Raw genomic sequence first — 19517 nt, forward strand, 5'->3', positions numbered from 1 at the left:
CATGACCTTTCACCTCGATTTAAAAAAAAATGCACCATAATTTCTTTTGACGACCGGGATATTTAGAAAGTACACATTCTTAGCTTTCTAGTGATAAATAATTTAGCCGTGTGTTAGTTAGGTGCATTAAAAATGTAAATTTGGCTCTCATATCACTCGCCTAATAATTTCAGTAAACAAAAAATAATTTCTTTGTTAATTGTATGCATACCTGCCAACTTTCAGGATTATAAAGGCGTGTACTACACGATTTTGACCCTTTGTCACGATTGCACGATCGTGATCGTGAAAAACATCTGAAACTAGATTTTGTGAAAATCTACACGAAAAATTTGATTGTTCCTGATTTTGAACTGTGTTCAAGGGAAGACAATTGTGTTCAGGCAATCAAATTCTGTGTTTCTTGTAATCAAATTAATGAGCCAATCAAAAACGTTTTCTCTCAAGATTATTCTAACATGCTAGATTTTGAACTTGTGTTGTATTCCTCTATGTGTTAGTCAGAATTGTAAAATTGTGAACATGGCAGATGATTTTTCACCTTCAATGAGGTTCTTACACAGATCAAGAATTAAGGCATGGCTGATTTACAAAATTCAATGATGCAGTACTCCATAAAGATAATAAATAGTAGTTTATTCACTTAGTTATTGACATTACACTTGCTGTAACATCTATTATTTATGTATTCAATTTCATTACCAAATCATTTAAAGTACAATGTACTATTCTTTATTTTTCACAAGGACCAAACAAACAGGTTTGGAACAACCCCAACATGAGGGGTATCCCTTAAATGAGGGACTGTCCCTAAGACAAGGGATCATTTTACTATTGTAAAAAATAAAATAGAAAAATTAACACTTTTTAACTTAAAAATGGAAAAATTCATTATAATTTATATTTGGAACAACTTTTCTAAATGAGGGGTCCAATTATTTTGAAAAATAAAGAAGTTAAAGTCCAAGAACACTTCAAAATTCTTGTACATGTGTTGACCATATAATACCAGATACATTTTAGATCATGTATAGTTCTTTGGGAAAAGATTTCTTCAAATAGTTTGACATGTGCTCATTTGTACTTAAAAAGTGGGTTTTAATGTCCTTACATTGAGGGATTACCCCTAGGTGTTGTTCCCAACCTGATAGAGGTCCTTCTTTGTGCATAATTTTAAATTGGAAAAGTCAACAATCATGTTATATCCTTACACATGAAAATAAATTCTGGGCTTATAGCTACATGTTCATCTTTTCTACTGATATAATAACTAGAATCATGCAATTTATAAACTTAATAAAAAGGCTTGAAAGCTCATCATACAAATATGACACTTTTTCTAGACCACAAAACAGCACGCGCAAAATATGTCGCAGAGAATTGTAACCTTTGAAATTGTTATCGCGCACTAAAACCCCCATTGGCACTTTCAAAAGTTGGCAGGTATGTGTATGACTGATGTAAACATGAAAATAGTTTCAAATACAGAATTTGAATTTGAAAAAAAAATAAATAAAGAAGGAACAAATCAATTTGGTTTCATACTTTTGGTTTCATGCTGTTGTCTGCTCTATGGTCAGGTCGTTGTCTCTTTGACACATTCCCCATTTCCTTTCTCAATTTTATTATCATTTATTTTCATTGGAACCAATTTTTTTTTAGGAATTCAAGAAAAATGTAACTCTGTGCTCAAGCCTATATAAAATTTGTGTTTTGTTGATGTGAGTTCAGTTTTAGATTAAGTCTTAAAAATTATTATCCCCAGCTTAGTATATTTCAAGGATTTTGATTGGTTAACGCACGTCGTTACAAAACCCATAGCCCCTGAGTGTTGCTAACCCATATCCCTTGACGTTGCTATCCATTATATATGGGAAATTCATGCGCGTTTTCCTTAGTTCCATGGTTGTTCCTTATGAAATATCGAATTCTGTAGATTATCCATGATGTCTGTATAATTAGATACTTATTACACTAACGATTTTATCTTATTATGTCGATTATTTGCACACATTTTAGTAAATGCATCACTATTCTGCAACATTGTCAATGAATGAGACTACTGACCTAGCTATGCAAATGACCCACATTGACGTCACACCTTCTATGATGTAACTCTCACAACTTTGAGCTCCAAATTCGACCCATTTCACTTTCTCTGGCTTTAGATTAAAAACGTCTTATATTTGTCTACCTGTAGGGTTCTTCCAAAGGTAGTACTCTTCACCCCATTAAAAATGTGTCAATATCCCAAATTTCAATAAAAGATATTTAAAAAAAATGAAAAAAATGTTACTTTCAAGTTAAACTTTGTGGTCGAATTTCTCTAAAAATCGCCAGATTTAGACTAAGACCGGGGATAAATTCGTTATTTACATTCATATCGTAAATATGGATATTTCAACACCCTTCAGTACCCTGTACACCCTTTGGCTGCGCCTCAGGGTGTACTTGGATACTTCAGGGTGTTTAAATATCCATATCTACGGTTATGAACGTAGATAACTTATAGTATACCACAATTGAAAATGATTGATATAGAATTATAGTACTTTAATTGTTATAAGTACATTGTAGAACAAAATATTCTTTTTGGTTTCAAGGTCCAAATTTCATTGTTAGGTAAAAATTACGTACAAAAAAAACTAGATCAGCCTTGTTAAACACAGAAAATATATCGAATCTTCAATTTTCAAGATATTGTTTTAGTCCAGTCAAACTAAGATTTAACCTCAAACTAATTGCAACAGAAAATGTTTTAGTTCTAATCTACAGCATTAAGCTCTTAATATACACAGAAAAAAGTCCCATAAAATTGAACTTGAGGAAAACTCGAAATCAGCACTTTTTTTTGGTCAGTTTTTGGTTGATTTTCTTAAAATTTATGTAAAGTATGATACTTTGATGGGGTTATAAGTTCGTAATTGACTAAATTATATAATCTTCTGCTCATGAAATGTACAAAATCGAAGTGTTATGGGTATTTTTTATTTTTTTTGTGCATTTTTCATTAAAGAAATTGCAAGTTTGTGGCTTTGTGACCATTTTGAAAAAATAATGTGAAAATTTGGAATTGTTTATATCTGTATATTATATTTTTTCAGCATCTTACTTGGTTAAAGAAACTTTAAACCACAAAAAGAAGAAAACATGCTTCATTATTTTTATTAAATTTGAGATTCTTTACCTTGACATGTCGAAAAATTCAATAAATGGTCTACTAATGAATTAGGAAATCTAGATTATAGCTTGATAAAATATATGAAAACACCTTTAAAGTTGTTTGTTATATTATAAAGACTGCTTAAATATCAAGAATCAATACATTCTGATGTATAGAAGCGGTAAAGTTATAATTTTGTATCAATTTTTATTTATATTTCTGCCTTTTTTGCAGAGTTATCTCCCTTTTCAATGCAAATCTCCATAGGAATTTGAAATGGTGATTTTTTTAGTCTTCCTCAGGTAAGATTTGATGGGACTTTTTTCTGTGTTTATTTGGGGCATTATGCTACAGATTAAAACTTAAAAATCTTCTGTTGCAATTACTTTAAGGTTAGGGTCAAATTTATGCTAGATTGACCCGACTATTTGTATCTTGTCATCATAATTTGATCAAACAGCCTTTAAAAAACTCAAATTTGGAAACATACCTGCATACCATTCCAATCAAGTGCCTATATTTATATATGTACAGTAACTTATTTCATTTTTCAGGAGCACTTCCTAAGAGCTTTAAGATTTGTACCTGGAATTATAAGACTTCAGAAAATGCTGATACAGAAATACAGCAGGCGACTAGATAGAACAGAGGCATTAGGACTAACAATGGATAAAGTTCTCATGGAGTTTCAGGGTATAAAGTGTTATAAGTGGATTTTTAAAAAATAAGTAAATGGGAATGACAGGAAAGGACTTTTTGGGGGGAAATGGGTGGTGCCAGGACATTATAATTACCAATATTAAGGAATAGGAAAGAGAACATATTAATAATTATTCAAAACTGGGGAAAATTTAAAAAAGTTGGTAAATGACAAGACTGGAGCTTGAAAATTTATTATAGATAAAGCAAACATACAAATATCTGAAGTGTGTCATTTTATTGATTTTTAATACTTTTTGATCTTCATGCTTAAGGAGCCAGAATATATGGCCTTTAATATAATAACTTGTCCTTTCTTTGAGGGATATCTACACATATTTTTGAGGCATTTTCAGAGTAAAGTTAAAAGTCCTAGATTTAATTATTTTGATTATAATCTAAACCTTCAAGTAGATGTATTAAGTATGAGTTTAACTTTTCCACATCATTTCATCAAATCATTTGAGTTTGTTTTACCAGTGGTTAGTTTTTGTTGCAAAACAAAATTAGAAAAAAACAACTTCAAGAGTCAAAATATCTGTATCTAAAAACTTTACTGCTTTAAAGTAAAGTTTTGTTACATTTAAAAAAATATATATATAAAGTTCCTGAATCAATTTGAGTCAACAGAAAAACTTTTATTTTTTGTTTGCTCTCTTTACATTATATAGATACAAGATCATCTGAAATTCTGTCTTGTTGGAATGATTTCAAACAAGCTTGGGAGAATGTCCATCAGTCTTTGGAAGGATATGGTATGTATACAAACATGTATACTACTTATTTTAAACTATTTTATGTCTAAACAATGGTATAAAGTGTAATTATAAATGAGACAGTAACCCCAAAACATTAAATTGAAAAATGTCAACTGATCAGATACTCTTGAGGTGAAATGTCTGCAAACCAACCTACTGCACACAAAATATATCAGTTCATTGAACTATACATACCTGAAGCAGAGGCTAGTAATACATAATTACACTAAACTATAGTAAATATATTGTTTTTGGATAAAACTAAAATTTTTGGACACTTTTTAAACACTTAAGTGTCTATTTCAGTTGATTCAATAAGTTTATATGAAAGATTTTAACTGACTTAGTCGTTAAAAATGCTCCAATTCAAGCTTAAATTTAAAAAATCTATCAAATATGCCAAAAAATGTCACTTTTCAGATGATTTTTGTCAAAATTGAATGTGGCCACATCCGTGTTCATCCTCAACCTTTATATATGTTATGTATTATCATCAAATACAACTTACATTTCAATATTTAGAATGAACACAAATGCGGCCACTTTCTTTTAAGACGGAAACCGTCTAAAATTTAACTAAAATGCTTAAATTGTGAATATTTCAGTAATTTAGCATGACTTAATGATGCTAGTACCTTATAAACGTGCACTGTATTGTCAAAAACAGCCTATATTTATGTAGCAGAAGCATTCTACTTTCCAATAAATAACTTAAAGTTTTACATTTTAACAATTTTGTAAAACTGCTATATTTTGGGGCCAAAAAGGGGTCTTACTGGACCTACTCCTTTTCAAAATCTCTATTGTTGATTCTTTATATAAATGTATCGTCATAAATGTTTTTGATCTGATTCTATATATTGTTTGAATGAGTTTGTATGTGCTGAAATAACCTTTTAATTTATTTGAATGCCTGTTTTGAGGTGTTCCGTTTATACAAAAAAAAACATTTCACCCAACAAATTGTAAATGAAGGCAGGTCTGATTACTTGTTTTAAATGAATAATTTAAGAGGCTTTCATAATGAACTTTCATTTGTTATGGTCAATAAAGGGATTGCCCTAATATGTGTTTTGGTTTATTCAGCATAATAAGGTTAACATATGGTCAGATAAAGTAAAAGGATTTATATTTCACAGGATTTCCTATAAATGGTAACTTTGTTTACCTGTCTAAAGACAATTGTCGTAGAAGAATGGAGGAGAGAACACCAATAGCTTATGTTTTGCCATCTGAGAGAGACACTGGACTATGCTCTTATGCCCTACTGTTCTTTTTAATGGAGAAACAGAACTTATTCTTACAGAAATACTGTCAACAAAGTAAAACTAAGTATGTCAAATTAGAAAAAAATAAGTGAAAAGATTTGTATTCAGTTACTTACAATGAATTATTTGGGATGGGGTTTCCATCACTGTTCATTAATAAATCTATTCAGAGATTAAATTCTTAACACTCTGAGGAACTAATTTTAAATGTTAAACACCCAGATGCATATTGTATAACTGCAAATATTCAATAAGCAGTTGTTTGCAACTTGATATTTGAAAGAACATATTTTTAAGATCACATACCTGGTTCAAAGGACCAAGTGACTTGGTATTGGTTGTTGTCCATTTTTAACTTTTTACAAAAATCTTCTCCTCTGAAATTACAAGGTCAAACATAACCAAATTTGGCCACAATCTGAATCATCATTAGGATATATAGTTAAAAGATGTGTCTAATGACCCTCCTGACAAACAAGATGGTGGACATGGCTAAAAATAGAACATTGGGGTAAAAATGCAAGTTTTGTCTACAACTTTGAAATTTATGAAAAACGTTTTGATAAAGAAAATCTGACAGCAGCAAACATTTTTAGAATGTTGAGCATTACCAATTGTCCATTTGCCTCAAAACTGTCAGACAACTTCTTATAGGAGTTATTGCCCTTAAAGGACTTTTTTTTGTATTATTGCCTATTATCTTGAAAACTATCGAGAGAAACTTTAAATTGCAAGAATGATCAGCTAGACAAATAAATGAGGATTTTTTTACCTTGTTTTGTGTTCTTAGAAAAATCTAAAGAAGATAAAGAAACAATAAACAGACTCAATTATCATCAATATAAGATCTACAAAACACATTTATGTCATGACTTGTATTCTGCATTTCTGGCCTACAATGTTTTAGTGTGTCCTCTATTAAATATGCACATAGACCAATGTTAGCAGCTCTAGTTTTTTTGTGGACATAAATATTCATTGGAATGGAGATTAAATACAATTAATATTATCAAAAACAAAAAAATTATTTGCTGTAAAATGATGACAATTAGAAAAAAAATCTGAAATTTATTATGATTCTTTTCAGGAAAAGCACTCAGACAACTATATATAAATAGCTACTCTATTTAATAAAATCTAAAATGTAGAATAATTCTGTATTTATAGACATTTTGTAATGTTTCAGACATGACAGTCTCCCCAAAGTCAATGTAAAAGACCTGTCAGCAGCACACTTGATCAGTTATCATCCAGACAGAGATTTACTCCCAATGGTGTTAGCCAATTGTACTTACTCCTTTGAAGTAGGTCAGGGAACCAAAGTGGAATATAACTTTACTAACTTGGAGAGACAGTTAATGGACAGATTTCTATTTACAAAGTCTGTTATCCTGCTGAAGGAGGTATGTGTTATTTTGATGGACACATTGAAAGTGCCAGGCGTAATTGTGGCAGAGTCCTTTAAACAAAAAATGCATGAAATTACCTGATGTCCTTGAGTAGACATATTTTTGTCAGAAAGTCTCAAAAAGCATGAGATTTTTTTTTTTTTTTTTTTTTTTTTTTTGGCTATAACTGCATCAACACTTGTTTTTGCTTGAGTTTATAGTTTGATAATACTTACTAGTTATATATATCATCAATAATTTGTATGAAGATGTATTACTAACAGTATGTATCTGACAGTTTGCCAACAATTTTGAGGCCCTTCCCCTAGGCCATGGTCCATTGACAACCCAAGAGAAAATAAATCTGGAATTCACTGGAATCCCGGCTGGAATTTTGATGGGATTCCAAGTGGGATCCCACCTTATTCCACCGGGATAAAAATTTCGGAAATCCCGCCAAAAGTCCGGGAATTCCGATGTAAATCCCGGTTGAAATATACTGGGATTCCACTGGGATATTTGGGAATTCAATTGGGATCCCACTGGGATAAAATTTCGGGATTCCCACTAAATAAGCGGGATCCCGATGTAAATGTACTGGGATAAAATTTCGGGATTCCCGTAAAAGAAGCGGGATCCCGATGTAAATCCCAGTGGAAATATACTGGGATTCCCGGAAAAAAAAGCGGGATCCCAAAAATAAATACCAGCAGGATATACATGCACCAATTCAAATTGCACTGCCACTGGGATTCCTGGGTTATTTATGCAAAAGGATACATGTCATGTTTTCCTTTCTGTTAATTAATTTGCTGTCTCTGTACTTCCAACTAGAATTGCTGAGTAAATTATGGTAACTGGAATATCTGCATGCAATCTGTATCAAAAAAATCCACAAAGAATCATTTGTTCAATACGTTTTGAAGCAACAAATTCAATAGAAATATTATTGCATGTTAATGTTTATAGAGTACAGTAGATTGGAAGCTAGTCCAAATAATTATGAAGTCTTGGAAGGTTATTTTAATTTTTTTGCAAATTAATTACCTTCCCACTTTTTTATCCCCTGACGATAAATAACTAGCGACTTATTATTTTCACCAAATAAACATACAACTGAATTAAATTTTGACATACCTACTATTTATGCCTGTTATGTGACAAGTTAACAAGTTTATTCATTGTATATATGTTAAAAATAAATATATTTTCATGTTTATGCTTTCAGACTTTCTGATGTTGATTTGCTCAGATAAAAACCATACAAATCATAGTTCCTCAATAAATAATTTTTATAATCATTATATGCACATATACACATGTTAAATTAAATTATTAATGCACTTATCTGAAAACATCTTCATCTTCGTCCTGTCCATAATTCAGCGTAAACAAATTTTGATGACGTTTTTACCAGTACACAAAAGTCGACGTGACAATCTCGCCCCAAATTATATCGGCCAAGTTGATCTGTCTCCGTAACGGTATTATAAATAAATTAAGGGTATCGCATAAAAGTATTAATTACTGGCCAGTTTTTACTAAATATAAGAAAAGAATACTTTAGTAATCGGCACCTGGTGCATGCGGATAAGATAGTGGCCGCATTATTTAGGACAGTATTTTCTTGGGTCAAACTGCTCAGAACAATTGAAAACAAAGCACGTGGTCATCATTTTTTTTTGCATTTTACATAAGTTGAGAAACCAACGTTTTACGACGTCAGTCATTATCTTATCATTGATGCCAGACAACTACTAATAGAAACGCACTTATGAGAACTTGGGGAACATTAGAAACGCCCAAGCTTGTCTGGCAAAACACCCGTTGACATTTCCTCGGACGCCCTCCAGTATCATTTTTATCGCGAAAATCTCGGCATTTTTCTGACTTATAAATATCTGTCAAACTGAATATTAAGTGACACTTAAATGTGATTGGCTTCACCTGACAGCTTTGGTGTCATACACATTGTTAATTAACACCAATAACCTATACTTGATGTTATTAGAGACATATGTATACACAAACAAAACACTTGCATATTTTCAACAACATAAATTAATTATGGTTCATGCAATTTTCCGTTTTAACTAGACTGGGATCCCAGCATCAGACAGTTTTCCTGATTGGGATCCCAGCTTTAAACAGTTCCGATTGGGATCCCAGTGTCCGATATTTATCCCGTTTCATCTAGACTGGAATCCCGGCTACAGACAGTTATCCCGAATGGGATCCCAGTTTCAGATATTTATCCCGAATGGGATCCCGCCTCCAGATGCTTATCCTGGCTTATCCCGACAATTTCACCGGGATTGCATTGGGATCCCGATCGATCCCGTTTACGTTTTCTCTTGGGAATTAATTCAAAAAATAATTCAAAATTTAAAATGTTAAGTTTTCTGCTAAGATATGGTATGATTGCCAATGAGACAACTGTCCATAACAGACCCAAAATGACACAGAAATTAACAACTATAGGTCACTGTACGGCCTTCAACAATGAGCAAAGCCCATACCACATAGTCAGCTATAAAAGGCCCCTAACTGACAATGTTAAACAATTCAAACGAGAAAACTAACAGCCTTATTTATATAAAAAAATAAACAAAAAACAAAATATGTAACACATAAACAAAGGCACATACATACATAATGTGGCGGGGTTAAAAATGTTAGCGGGATAGATTAGAAGCCTGTGCTTTATCAAAAATTACAATAATAGTGCTAGCAATAATTTCTTGATTAACAGTATATATTTTACTGTCTCCCTTGCCCAATTTACCAACCAAATCACCCTCAACCCTCCCCTTTCTTACACGTTGTGGGTGGTAACCAGCCATGCATCTGTTCAATCCATGCCAGATTTTTTTAAACTTGATATTGTAGGCTAATATCAGCAATGTCTTCGAAAATCAGTATCAATAAAATATATTTTAAAGAGTTGTTCCGTTGAAAATATTAATTATGTGGAAAATTACATTATAAGCACTCTCATGTGTACAAACTCTTGTCATAGTTTTATCAATTTTTTATTGGAGGCTGATAGCAGCAATGTCTTTAGACAAATTTGAAAATTTCTGTGCTGATCAACTTTTTTCAGAAGACTTGTGCCCCTTGGAGACAGTAATAATACGGATAATTGCATTGCAAGAGCTCTCATGTGTACAATTCTTGCCTGTTTTTTCTATTCTTCATGAAACTTATTTCATATGTTTATATTACTAAAGACTGACAAGTTTGAAGATCATTGTTAATCAACTAGGACATTTTTTTAAAGTGTTATGCCCCTTTGATATATCTATATATTAATGATATGGAACTTGCATTACCAGCAGTCTCAAGACTTCATTTCGCTAAGAATCTTAAACAAAAAGTTTAAAATAACAAATATAAAAATTATTTTAGGATTGTCCTTGACAGATGAGATATATATGTGCAATACAGGGGATATTGAAACTCTCTTCTTTTTACAGATTGATACAGTAGTGTACAGATCAGAAACTACCAATGCTGTAGTATTTATACAGCTCAGAGACAGAATTAAACAGGTAGGAAGACTCAGAGACTTGAGGATGTATTCTTCTGACGTTACAGTTTTGTTGAAATCTCTTTGTGGAATTATTTTTAAAACCTGTGATACAAGTGGAAAATATCAATGAATTAAAAAAATATTATAATCAATCTTAAATTTTTTTTAATTCATTGATATTTTCAGCTTGTATCACAGGTTTTAAAAATAATTCCAGAACGAGATTTCAACAATAAACGATTTTAGCAGACACATGTATATCCCATATCAACTTTATCTTTTCAAATTTTCTTTAATTATGCCATTTTGTTCTAAAAAAAAGAGAAAAATCAAAAATTTACAAAATTTACAACATGGTAAATTTGACACGAAAAAAGCACACAATACTATGAAACTTTCTTATATTAACACCTACCTATAGTTGTTTTAAGTTAAATTTATTCATATTGGTCCAATTCTTCTTTATTAAAAGTAGGAAAAGAGTTTTAATTGATTTTTTTTCATGATTATAGCCCAAAAATGGATAAAAATTGATGAAAAATGGGAAAATCATTAGAATTGGGTACTTTTAAATGGCAAAAGCAAAAAAAGAAGTTCACTACTATATGATTTTTTCTTCACCATTTCCTTTTTTATACGACAGCAAAAATTTAAAAAAATTTGGTTGTATATTGGTATCACGTTGTCGTTGCTGCTGAGTCGTCAGCGTCGTCAGAAGACAGATGATTTCTGGATAATAACTTTAGTATAAGTAAATAGAAATCTATGAAATTTGAACACAAGGTTTATGACCAAAAAAGGAGTCTTATAAACCCAAAAATCAGGTTGAGAAAAAAATTTAATTCTATAGTTTTTGACTACTCTAGGTATACATCCTTAAGCTGGCTTGAACAAAATAAATAGATTGATGAGGGAGTTGACTTCATAATAAATGGATGCTGTGTTAATTTATTGATGGAAAAGCTTCAAACTAAAGTCCAAAATATAAATCTTAATAAATGCAATGGTTCATTTCTAAGTTGAGGCATTTTCATGCTTGTGGTTTGATTTTGAGTCATTTGTTTACAGTTTGTGCTCATATAGCAAATTTTGGTGTTTGGTGTTTAAAAACCGTGTTTTAAAATAATTATATATACAGAATGCGCTATATTTTGAAAGGTAGAATGAATGCAAGTACCACAATCATGGCATTAATAGCAATATATGTACATATTAACTATATAGTTAGAATACTATAAGCTTTAACCATCAACAGCAGTACACATGTAAAGTTCTTTTCTTTTCAGCATTTTTGATATAAATGATGACTTTTGCTGTATTTAATTTATTAACATAGGAAAGAATCAGTGCCTCTATACTTAGCCAGATTCAGACTGACCTCAACCAGAAAACTTTTCCAGAAGTATGTGATAGCATTGACAAACTAGACATAGCTATCAGTTTTATGAAGTCAGTTGGTTGTGACCCAGAGAGTCCATTGAGTGATTTCATGATCAACATATTGAAGATTGATGAAGCTTTGGTTAGCCAGAAGGTAACAGATAAAAAGTTAATCTATGTAGAAATATCTTTTGCTCTGTCCATTTGTTAGTCATTTTCATTTCAAGAGGCTTACACAACTATTTTCTATCAGATACAACATAACTTGGTTTTTAAAAAAATGGTCGCATATAATGCATGAAATATTATAAAAGAAGACCCCTATTGATTTTGAAGGTCTACGGTCAAGGTCATAATTACTAAAGCAGATTATGAGATTATGTAAGACAAAATTACTGGTTAATGGGGCTCGCAGGTATAAATGATTTTTATGCCCCACCTACGATAGTAGAGGGGCATTATGTTTTCTGGTCTGTGCCTCCGTTCGTTCGTTTGTCCATCTGTGCATCCGTCTGTGCGTCCGTTCGCTTCAGGTTAAAGTTTTTGGTCGAGGTAGTTTTTGATGAAGCTGAAGTCCAATCAACTTGAAACTTGATACACATGTTCCCCATGATATGATCTTTCTAATTTTATTGCCAAATTATAGTTTTGAACCCAATTTCATGGTCCACTGAACATAGAAAATGATAGTGCAAAGTTCAGGTTAAAGTTTTTGGTCAAGGTAGTTTTTGATGAAGTTAAAGTTACATCAACTTGAAACTTAGTACACATGTTCCCTATGATATGATCTTTCTAATTTTAATTCCAAATTTAAGGTTTGACTCCAATTTCATGGTCCACTGAACATAGAAAATGATAGTGGGAGTGGGGCATCCGTGTACTATGGACACATTCTTGTTTTTTTAGATATAGGATTTTTCTATATTTTTCTATAAATAAACTTTATCCTATACTTAATGAAAAAATTAAATGAAAATATGGGGTCACCGTTCATTTCAGCTCACAACCTGCATTCGAAAGAAGCATGCATTTTTGTTAAGGCACTTTTTTTCTGTTGAACTAATTGGTATAAAAAAAGTAATTTTGAAATAAAAAAAGAATTAAATTATAGAAATCGCTTAAATTTTACAATAGTTTAGTTAAGATACAGTTTATTTGAAAAAAAATATAAAAAATATAGGTCACCGATGAGGTAAAAAAGTTATTCAAATTTTAATTAAAAAAACATGTCATTTTTTCACCAAAGGGAGATAATTTGGAGGTTTTTCAATGATATAAATATTTTAAAAATCATCTGAGGCCAAAACGAATTGATTTTTTGGGTTAATTTTTGTACCATATCAAAAAGTAACAACTAACAGTGTAAAAAATAAAATTTGTAGTGAAAACAAAAATGTTTCAACTTTTGCTAAATTTTTTGTACCCTCGAGCCTCCTTAATGTTATAAAAGAAATTAGCCATACCCTAAGTAAACATTAAATTAGATATAACAGTGTCTCCATTGGTAGATGTATGGTGCGTTTTCTTCTATGTTTCTACAATTTCTCTGAAAATTTTTCAAGGAAAATTGCCTTTCGAAGGTGACTTGAGATTCCTCTGCTTTCTGAGATTGAAAATAGTTATTCATATGAACCTATCTTCACGAATTAGTTTTCTTCACAAAACAAATTTTCATTTTTATGCCCCACCTACGATAGTAGAGGGGCATTATGTTTTCTGGTCTGTGCCTCCGTTCGTCCATCCGTCTGTGCGTCCGTCCGTCTGTCCCGCTTCAGGTTAAAGTTTTTGGTCAAGGTAGTTTTTGATGAAGTTGAAGTCCAATCAACTTGAAACTTAGTATACATGCATGTGCCCTATGATATGATCTTTCTAATTTAAATGCCAAATTAGAGTTTTGACCCCAATTTTACGGTTCACTGAACATAGAAAATGATAGTGCAAATTTCAGGTTAAAGTTTTTGGTCAAGGTAGTTTTTGATAAAGTAGAAGTCCAATCAACTTGTAACTTAGTGTACATGTTCCTTTTGATAACATCATTCTAATTTTAATGCCAAATTAGAGAATTTATTCCAATTTCACGGTCCACTAAACATATAAAATGATAGTGCGAGTGGGGCATCTGTGTACTGTGGACACATTCTTGTTATTCCTAAATTAAAGGTATGTAAGGGAATGTATTTCAAAAACATTTTAAAAATAAAAACAATAATATTTGTATTAAATATTACGATCAGCAAGAATAATGATATAAAAGGAAAGGAAGATTATGATATCAAAGAATGCTCTCGGTAACATACATACATATACAGTAATCTTAGCACTTGTATCAGCTTTTAATGCCTTACTACAAGTACCATATCTAAGAGTATTAGCATGATTGCAAAATTAAAAGAACATATTCATCTCTCAGGAAATGGGTCAATTCAGAGAAAAGTAATTCGCCGTTTCAGAATCTAATGCATTCTGGGTAATATTTTCAAAAGTGTACACCAAAGCATGGTGATTGGTTTAAAACGTCCCAAACAATTAAAATTCAGCCAATGACGTGACGTTATTTTCATTTTGGGGTACGAAAAATGAAATTACCCATAGTGCTTTAGATTCTGAAACGGCCTATTGAGTAGTTTTACTTATTTTCTGTTTCAGGCACAACAGTGCTGTAAATGTAAACATATACAATGTTTGTGGATGACATTGGCGCTTGAGAAAACAAAACGTCTAGAAAACAATAACAAGGTAAGTATTTATAATTTTTTCGACTTATAAGTTTCAATGTCCCTCTGATATTTTTCGCCTATCTTTTAATAGCTGTTCTGCTTAGGGGTACCTATTAGTTATCAAAGGTACCTGGCTTATAATTTATTACGTCAGACGTGATTTTTTTTCTACATAAGACTCATTAGTGACGCTCAGATCAAAAATCAAAACCTAAACAATTCATGTAAGCTGTTTAAGTTAGGAAACTATATTAGAATACTAAACAAATGTTAAAAAAACAATTCTACAGGTATCATTAAAACTTAATTGACCAGTTGACAGAAATTTAACTATGTATAAAACTTGTACTAATTTCAATATCAATTTGATTAGGTGATGTAGGAAATCCTCAAAGGTTACTATCCCACAAATAGAAATACTATTCCAATACAATTTTGTCAGTGCTTCAAACATATGAACTTTCATTGCAATAACTACATTGTGATGGAACTGTAAAAGATGCAAAATTAAGTGCATATGTAAATTATGTTATTTCTGGCCTTTTTTAACCAATGAAAGCTCATTATTTTAATTACTCATGAATTTTATTTGCAGGAGTCATTTGATAATATTTCCTCAGCTTTCAAACAAAAACCCTCTGAAGAACAAAATGACACTTTGTATGAAATCTTGGACATCTTGCAAGTAGAACATCTAGAAAGTTTGTCACAGATGATCTTTGACTGCATTCTGTTAACTATAGACATGCCTCAGAAAGATGAGGAGTCTGTTGATATGTCCAAGGTTGGGTATGTATTTATATTTGGAATGAGTGTTAATGAATACAAGGAGATCAGGAATTATTACATAATAGTTACACTGCGTGTTAGTGTCAGACACGATTCCATTTATTCTGGGTCAGTAAATGCAGATTACTGACCTTGTAATATAGTATTGAGTCTCTGGCACTCTGTGTGACGAATTTATCTTACTGACTCTCTTAACATATGGTAGTAAAGACTAGTTGCCTATTAAAGTCGTCAAGTCTTCAATATAAGAAAACTATTTTCATGGGTAAATACAAAAACAATTAAATGCCAACAATAAAAAATTGTTGGATTTAAATGTGCTATCTGCATGTATTTTCAATCTTTTATCATCATTTTTTCCACTGTTGTCTGGGCTAAACAGTTCATGAACTTAATAAAGGTAAGTAACACTAAGTAAAACTGTTTATATCAATGAAATAGGGACCTTGCAAAAAAAGACTTCTAGAGCATGCAACAACCATTGTAGGTAAAGTGGCTGCAAAATATCCTGCAAGTAAGGAAATCAATGAATAACTTATAACAAAAGAGACTATCTGATGTTTTATGCTTATTTTAAATACAGGGAGAGAGTACAAATGTATATACCCCTGCTCCAAATTTATTGGTTAATTTATTTCAATACTTTTGTAAGCATTTGACAGTTAAACTTGTTAATCTTATTTTTTTTTTAAACTATAAATTTGTATGGTAGTTGGCTATTGAAACCTTTTTATGTAATTAGTTTAATTAAAACTACGAACAAGATTTTTAAATTTTTTTTTTTTTTTTACATATCACTTAAAGGATATAGCATTTTGTACAGATGCTGAGTTGTTTTGAAGTACATAAAGAATTTCCATTTACAGGATCATTGAAGTCTTAGTAACAATGCTGTTAAAGTTATGTAAGTAAGGCCAGTTTTTATTTTCAGATTGAAAGAAGCAGTTGAATCTTATCTGTATGATCCCCCTTATGCAAATGAAGCTCTGACACCTGACTGGATTCAAAGATTTGTTACTGCTCTACCTAAAGATGGAGAATCCCGTCTACTTTGCTGTCATTCAGTAGAAACATGGATTACAATTAATGAAATATTTACTGACAAAAAGGATCAGATGCTATAGATGACCAATGTGCATCTATAAAAGAGACCTACAAGTTTGTGTTATTTCGCAATATTGACTTTCTTGTTTATGGTTAAAAATTTCAAAGATTGATTTATGTATTCTTAGTTGACAAATTGAGTCTGATGGCTGTTGATTTGTTAAGGAAAGAAAAACATTGTTTATGATTTTTAGATATGAAAAGTGATTGCAATATGATGAAACCAATGTAACTATGGGGTTGCAAGCCATTTTTACTAATATACTGCAAGAATTTTCATTGCATATATGAAAAAAATGTTGTTAACTAACTTAATTTCATCTTAGACTAAATGCCCCTTGATAGATGTTTTTTTCAAACTGTGAAAATTTTAAAATATATAATTGAATAAATAAGCAATATGGTTGTTTGTTGTTAAAAATATGTTTACTGTGATTTTGTTTTCTTAAAGTGTAATTTATTACACTTTTCATGAGTTGGGGTTGTAGGGCTAGAATTAATAGATTGATTATGGCTTTTATATTTAAATGCTTGTTGTTAAGATTGTCTATGAAATCAGTGTATTTGGATAACAAGAAATCTAGAAATAGAAATAATATCAAAATTAAGCTCAAAATATATTTTGAAATTTTTCATAAGGGATCAGTTCACAAATATCAATGAAAGATAATTGTAGTTTCATTTTTGATATGAAAACTTTTCTACATTTTAGTGTATATATATTTATTTTATGTGCAGCACATTCGGCATTGACGCCAAGTTCATGTATTTCCTTCTTGGAATAAAGATGTATGTCCAGCATATTTTTATAAACTTATTGTATTGCACATAAGAAGTGATGACCCTGTTTTTACCCTATGCAATTATTGCAATCTTCACAATTTTAGCGTGTGTGCTAATTTTTTTTTAGAATGTTTTTGTCTCAAACTGAATTGGCCCCTCTTGTGTTAATTCAGTCTTGATAGTAATATACATATACAGGTTGGCACTGAACTTGAATGGGGCTGGTCCTCATACATTTTAGACAATCTGAAAAGTGGCATATTTGATAGATTTTTCATATTTTAACTTGAAATTTAGGGTCTTTAATAACTAAATCAGTTCAAATCTTTAACATCAACTGAAGTAGACACTTACATGTAAAAGTAAAGGTCAAAAATATTTCATCAGATATACTTCAAATTTAAGACCATAATTAGACATTACTTTACCCCTTTACATATAAATTTAAAGTGTGTTTATACTAGAGGCTTTCAAGACAGCTGACAATTGATAGAAAAACTGTCATGTAACTTTGTCAGATAACAATTAGTATCTTTTTTTTTGTATGTGTTCATGCAAGTTACTTGTTAAAGCATGTTACATATATATTTATTTTTATGATTTTGAAAGCATCAGTCATTAGTTTGTGATACACATTAATCATCAGTATTATTTGTTATTTGATTGCAGTTAGTTACAAAATGTATATTTATCTTTTTTGTTTGATTTACATTGTTGTTTTTGTTGCTTATTTAGTTTTTTTTTATTCAGCAATTAATTTTAATCAATTTTAATTATGAAATCCTTATTCTTGTTTTATCAATAAGTTTTAATACCAATTCATACATTTTTTTGTGTATCTTCCTTTTTTTTTTAAATGTGTCCCTATCATGACTAGGGAGATGACTCATTAGATTTTGCTGCCTTGTTAAGCTCAGCAAATGGTATAAAGTTGTCATAAAATTTTACAGCTACATTGTATTTGTTAAACAAGATTTTCTCATAGTGTTTTAAGCGCTTTATGAAAAGTGGACCATACATTTCCAATTGTTAAAAATAGTAATTTTATATTTATTCTTTTTTCACATAATTTTTGATAGATCAAATGTATTTCCTTGTTATGATTTGTAAGGTAAAACTTTAGTCTTTCAAAATACATGATTTAGATGTTTTATTAAATAATGTTTAAAAAAAGTATAAGATTTTTTTCTTGTCAGCTCTCCTCTCTCCTTTCTCCAGCCCAAATGAGAGGTAATTGCCATTACTTTGTACATTCCTGGACAAAGTGACTCGGACATACATGATATGTGAGTGCTGGTTCTATCAGCTTGCTCAATTTATTGAATAGGCAAGTTTGATAGGATAGTTGAAGGTCAAAGGTAATAGGTAGGCAATTTTATTATTACTTCTTATTTCCATAAACATGTTTGACCCTATACCCTCAGTCATGCTCAATTACCTTTAAAACGTTTACATAGTTGGTATGTTTTTAAATGTTTGTGGGAACTAATAATGGTAAGTTAATGATATTTGAAAGGCAGTTGTATTATGATTGGCACACTTCATTCCATGGAGTTCATTAAGTCATGTTCCATTCATCATGTTCAATTTAAAATGAAACTTTTGCATAGTTTACATGTTAAGTTTGTGATGAGCAGAATCTCAGGGTTATAACTTGTTGAAAGTCGGTGGTATTTGGTAGGCAGTTATATAAGCATCTCATTTTCTGAAGATTGCTTGGCTGTCTCCTTCATTAAGTTTCGTTGACCATGAACTTAGACCAGTTTACCTCTGAAGGTGTTGTAATTTAAATTTAAAACATTTGCATATACTTGCAATTATATATAACAAATCTTTGCAATTGACAAATTAAATTTTATATCCACTCAAACTTTTTGTTCTGGGTACATTTGATGTTTATTAGATAAAGCTACATAGATTTAAACTTGACAACATG

General features: G+C 30.9%; 1 protein-coding gene across 1 annotated transcript; it reads left to right on the forward strand.

Annotated features, from left to right (window-relative positions):
* Positions 1-522: 522 nt before the first annotated feature.
* Positions 523-18673, forward strand: LOC139492854 (E3 ubiquitin-protein ligase RNF213-like). The gene is made up of 10 exons (XM_071281005.1): positions 523-576; positions 3718-3856; positions 4534-4617; positions 5760-5952; positions 7075-7291; positions 10753-10827; positions 12145-12342; positions 14835-14924; positions 15501-15694; positions 16626-18673. Exons 1-10 carry the CDS (start codon positions 523-525, stop codon positions 16816-16818), a joined length of 1437 nt encoding a protein of 478 aa, XP_071137106.1. The 3' UTR covers positions 16819-18673.
* The last annotated feature ends 844 nt before the right edge of the window (positions 18674-19517 follow it).

Source organism: Mytilus edulis, chromosome 10, assembly GCF_963676685.1.
Source record: "Mytilus edulis chromosome 10, xbMytEdul2.2, whole genome shotgun sequence".
Lineage (NCBI taxonomy): Eukaryota > Metazoa > Mollusca > Bivalvia > Mytilida > Mytilidae > Mytilus > Mytilus edulis.

Excerpts from the sequence above, each read along its gene's own strand:
- LOC139492854 (XM_071281005.1), top strand. The coding sequence starts at position 523 with ATGGCAGATGATTTTTCACCTTCAATGAGGTTCTTACACAGATCAAGA. Across the intron at positions 5,953-7,074 it reads TGTCAACAAAGTAAAACTAA|ACATGACAGTCTCCCCAAAG; the intron begins GTATGTCAAATT and ends GTAATGTTTCAG. Across the intron at positions 10,828-12,144 it reads TCAGAGACAGAATTAAACAG|GAAAGAATCAGTGCCTCTAT; the intron begins GTAGGAAGACTC and ends TTATTAACATAG.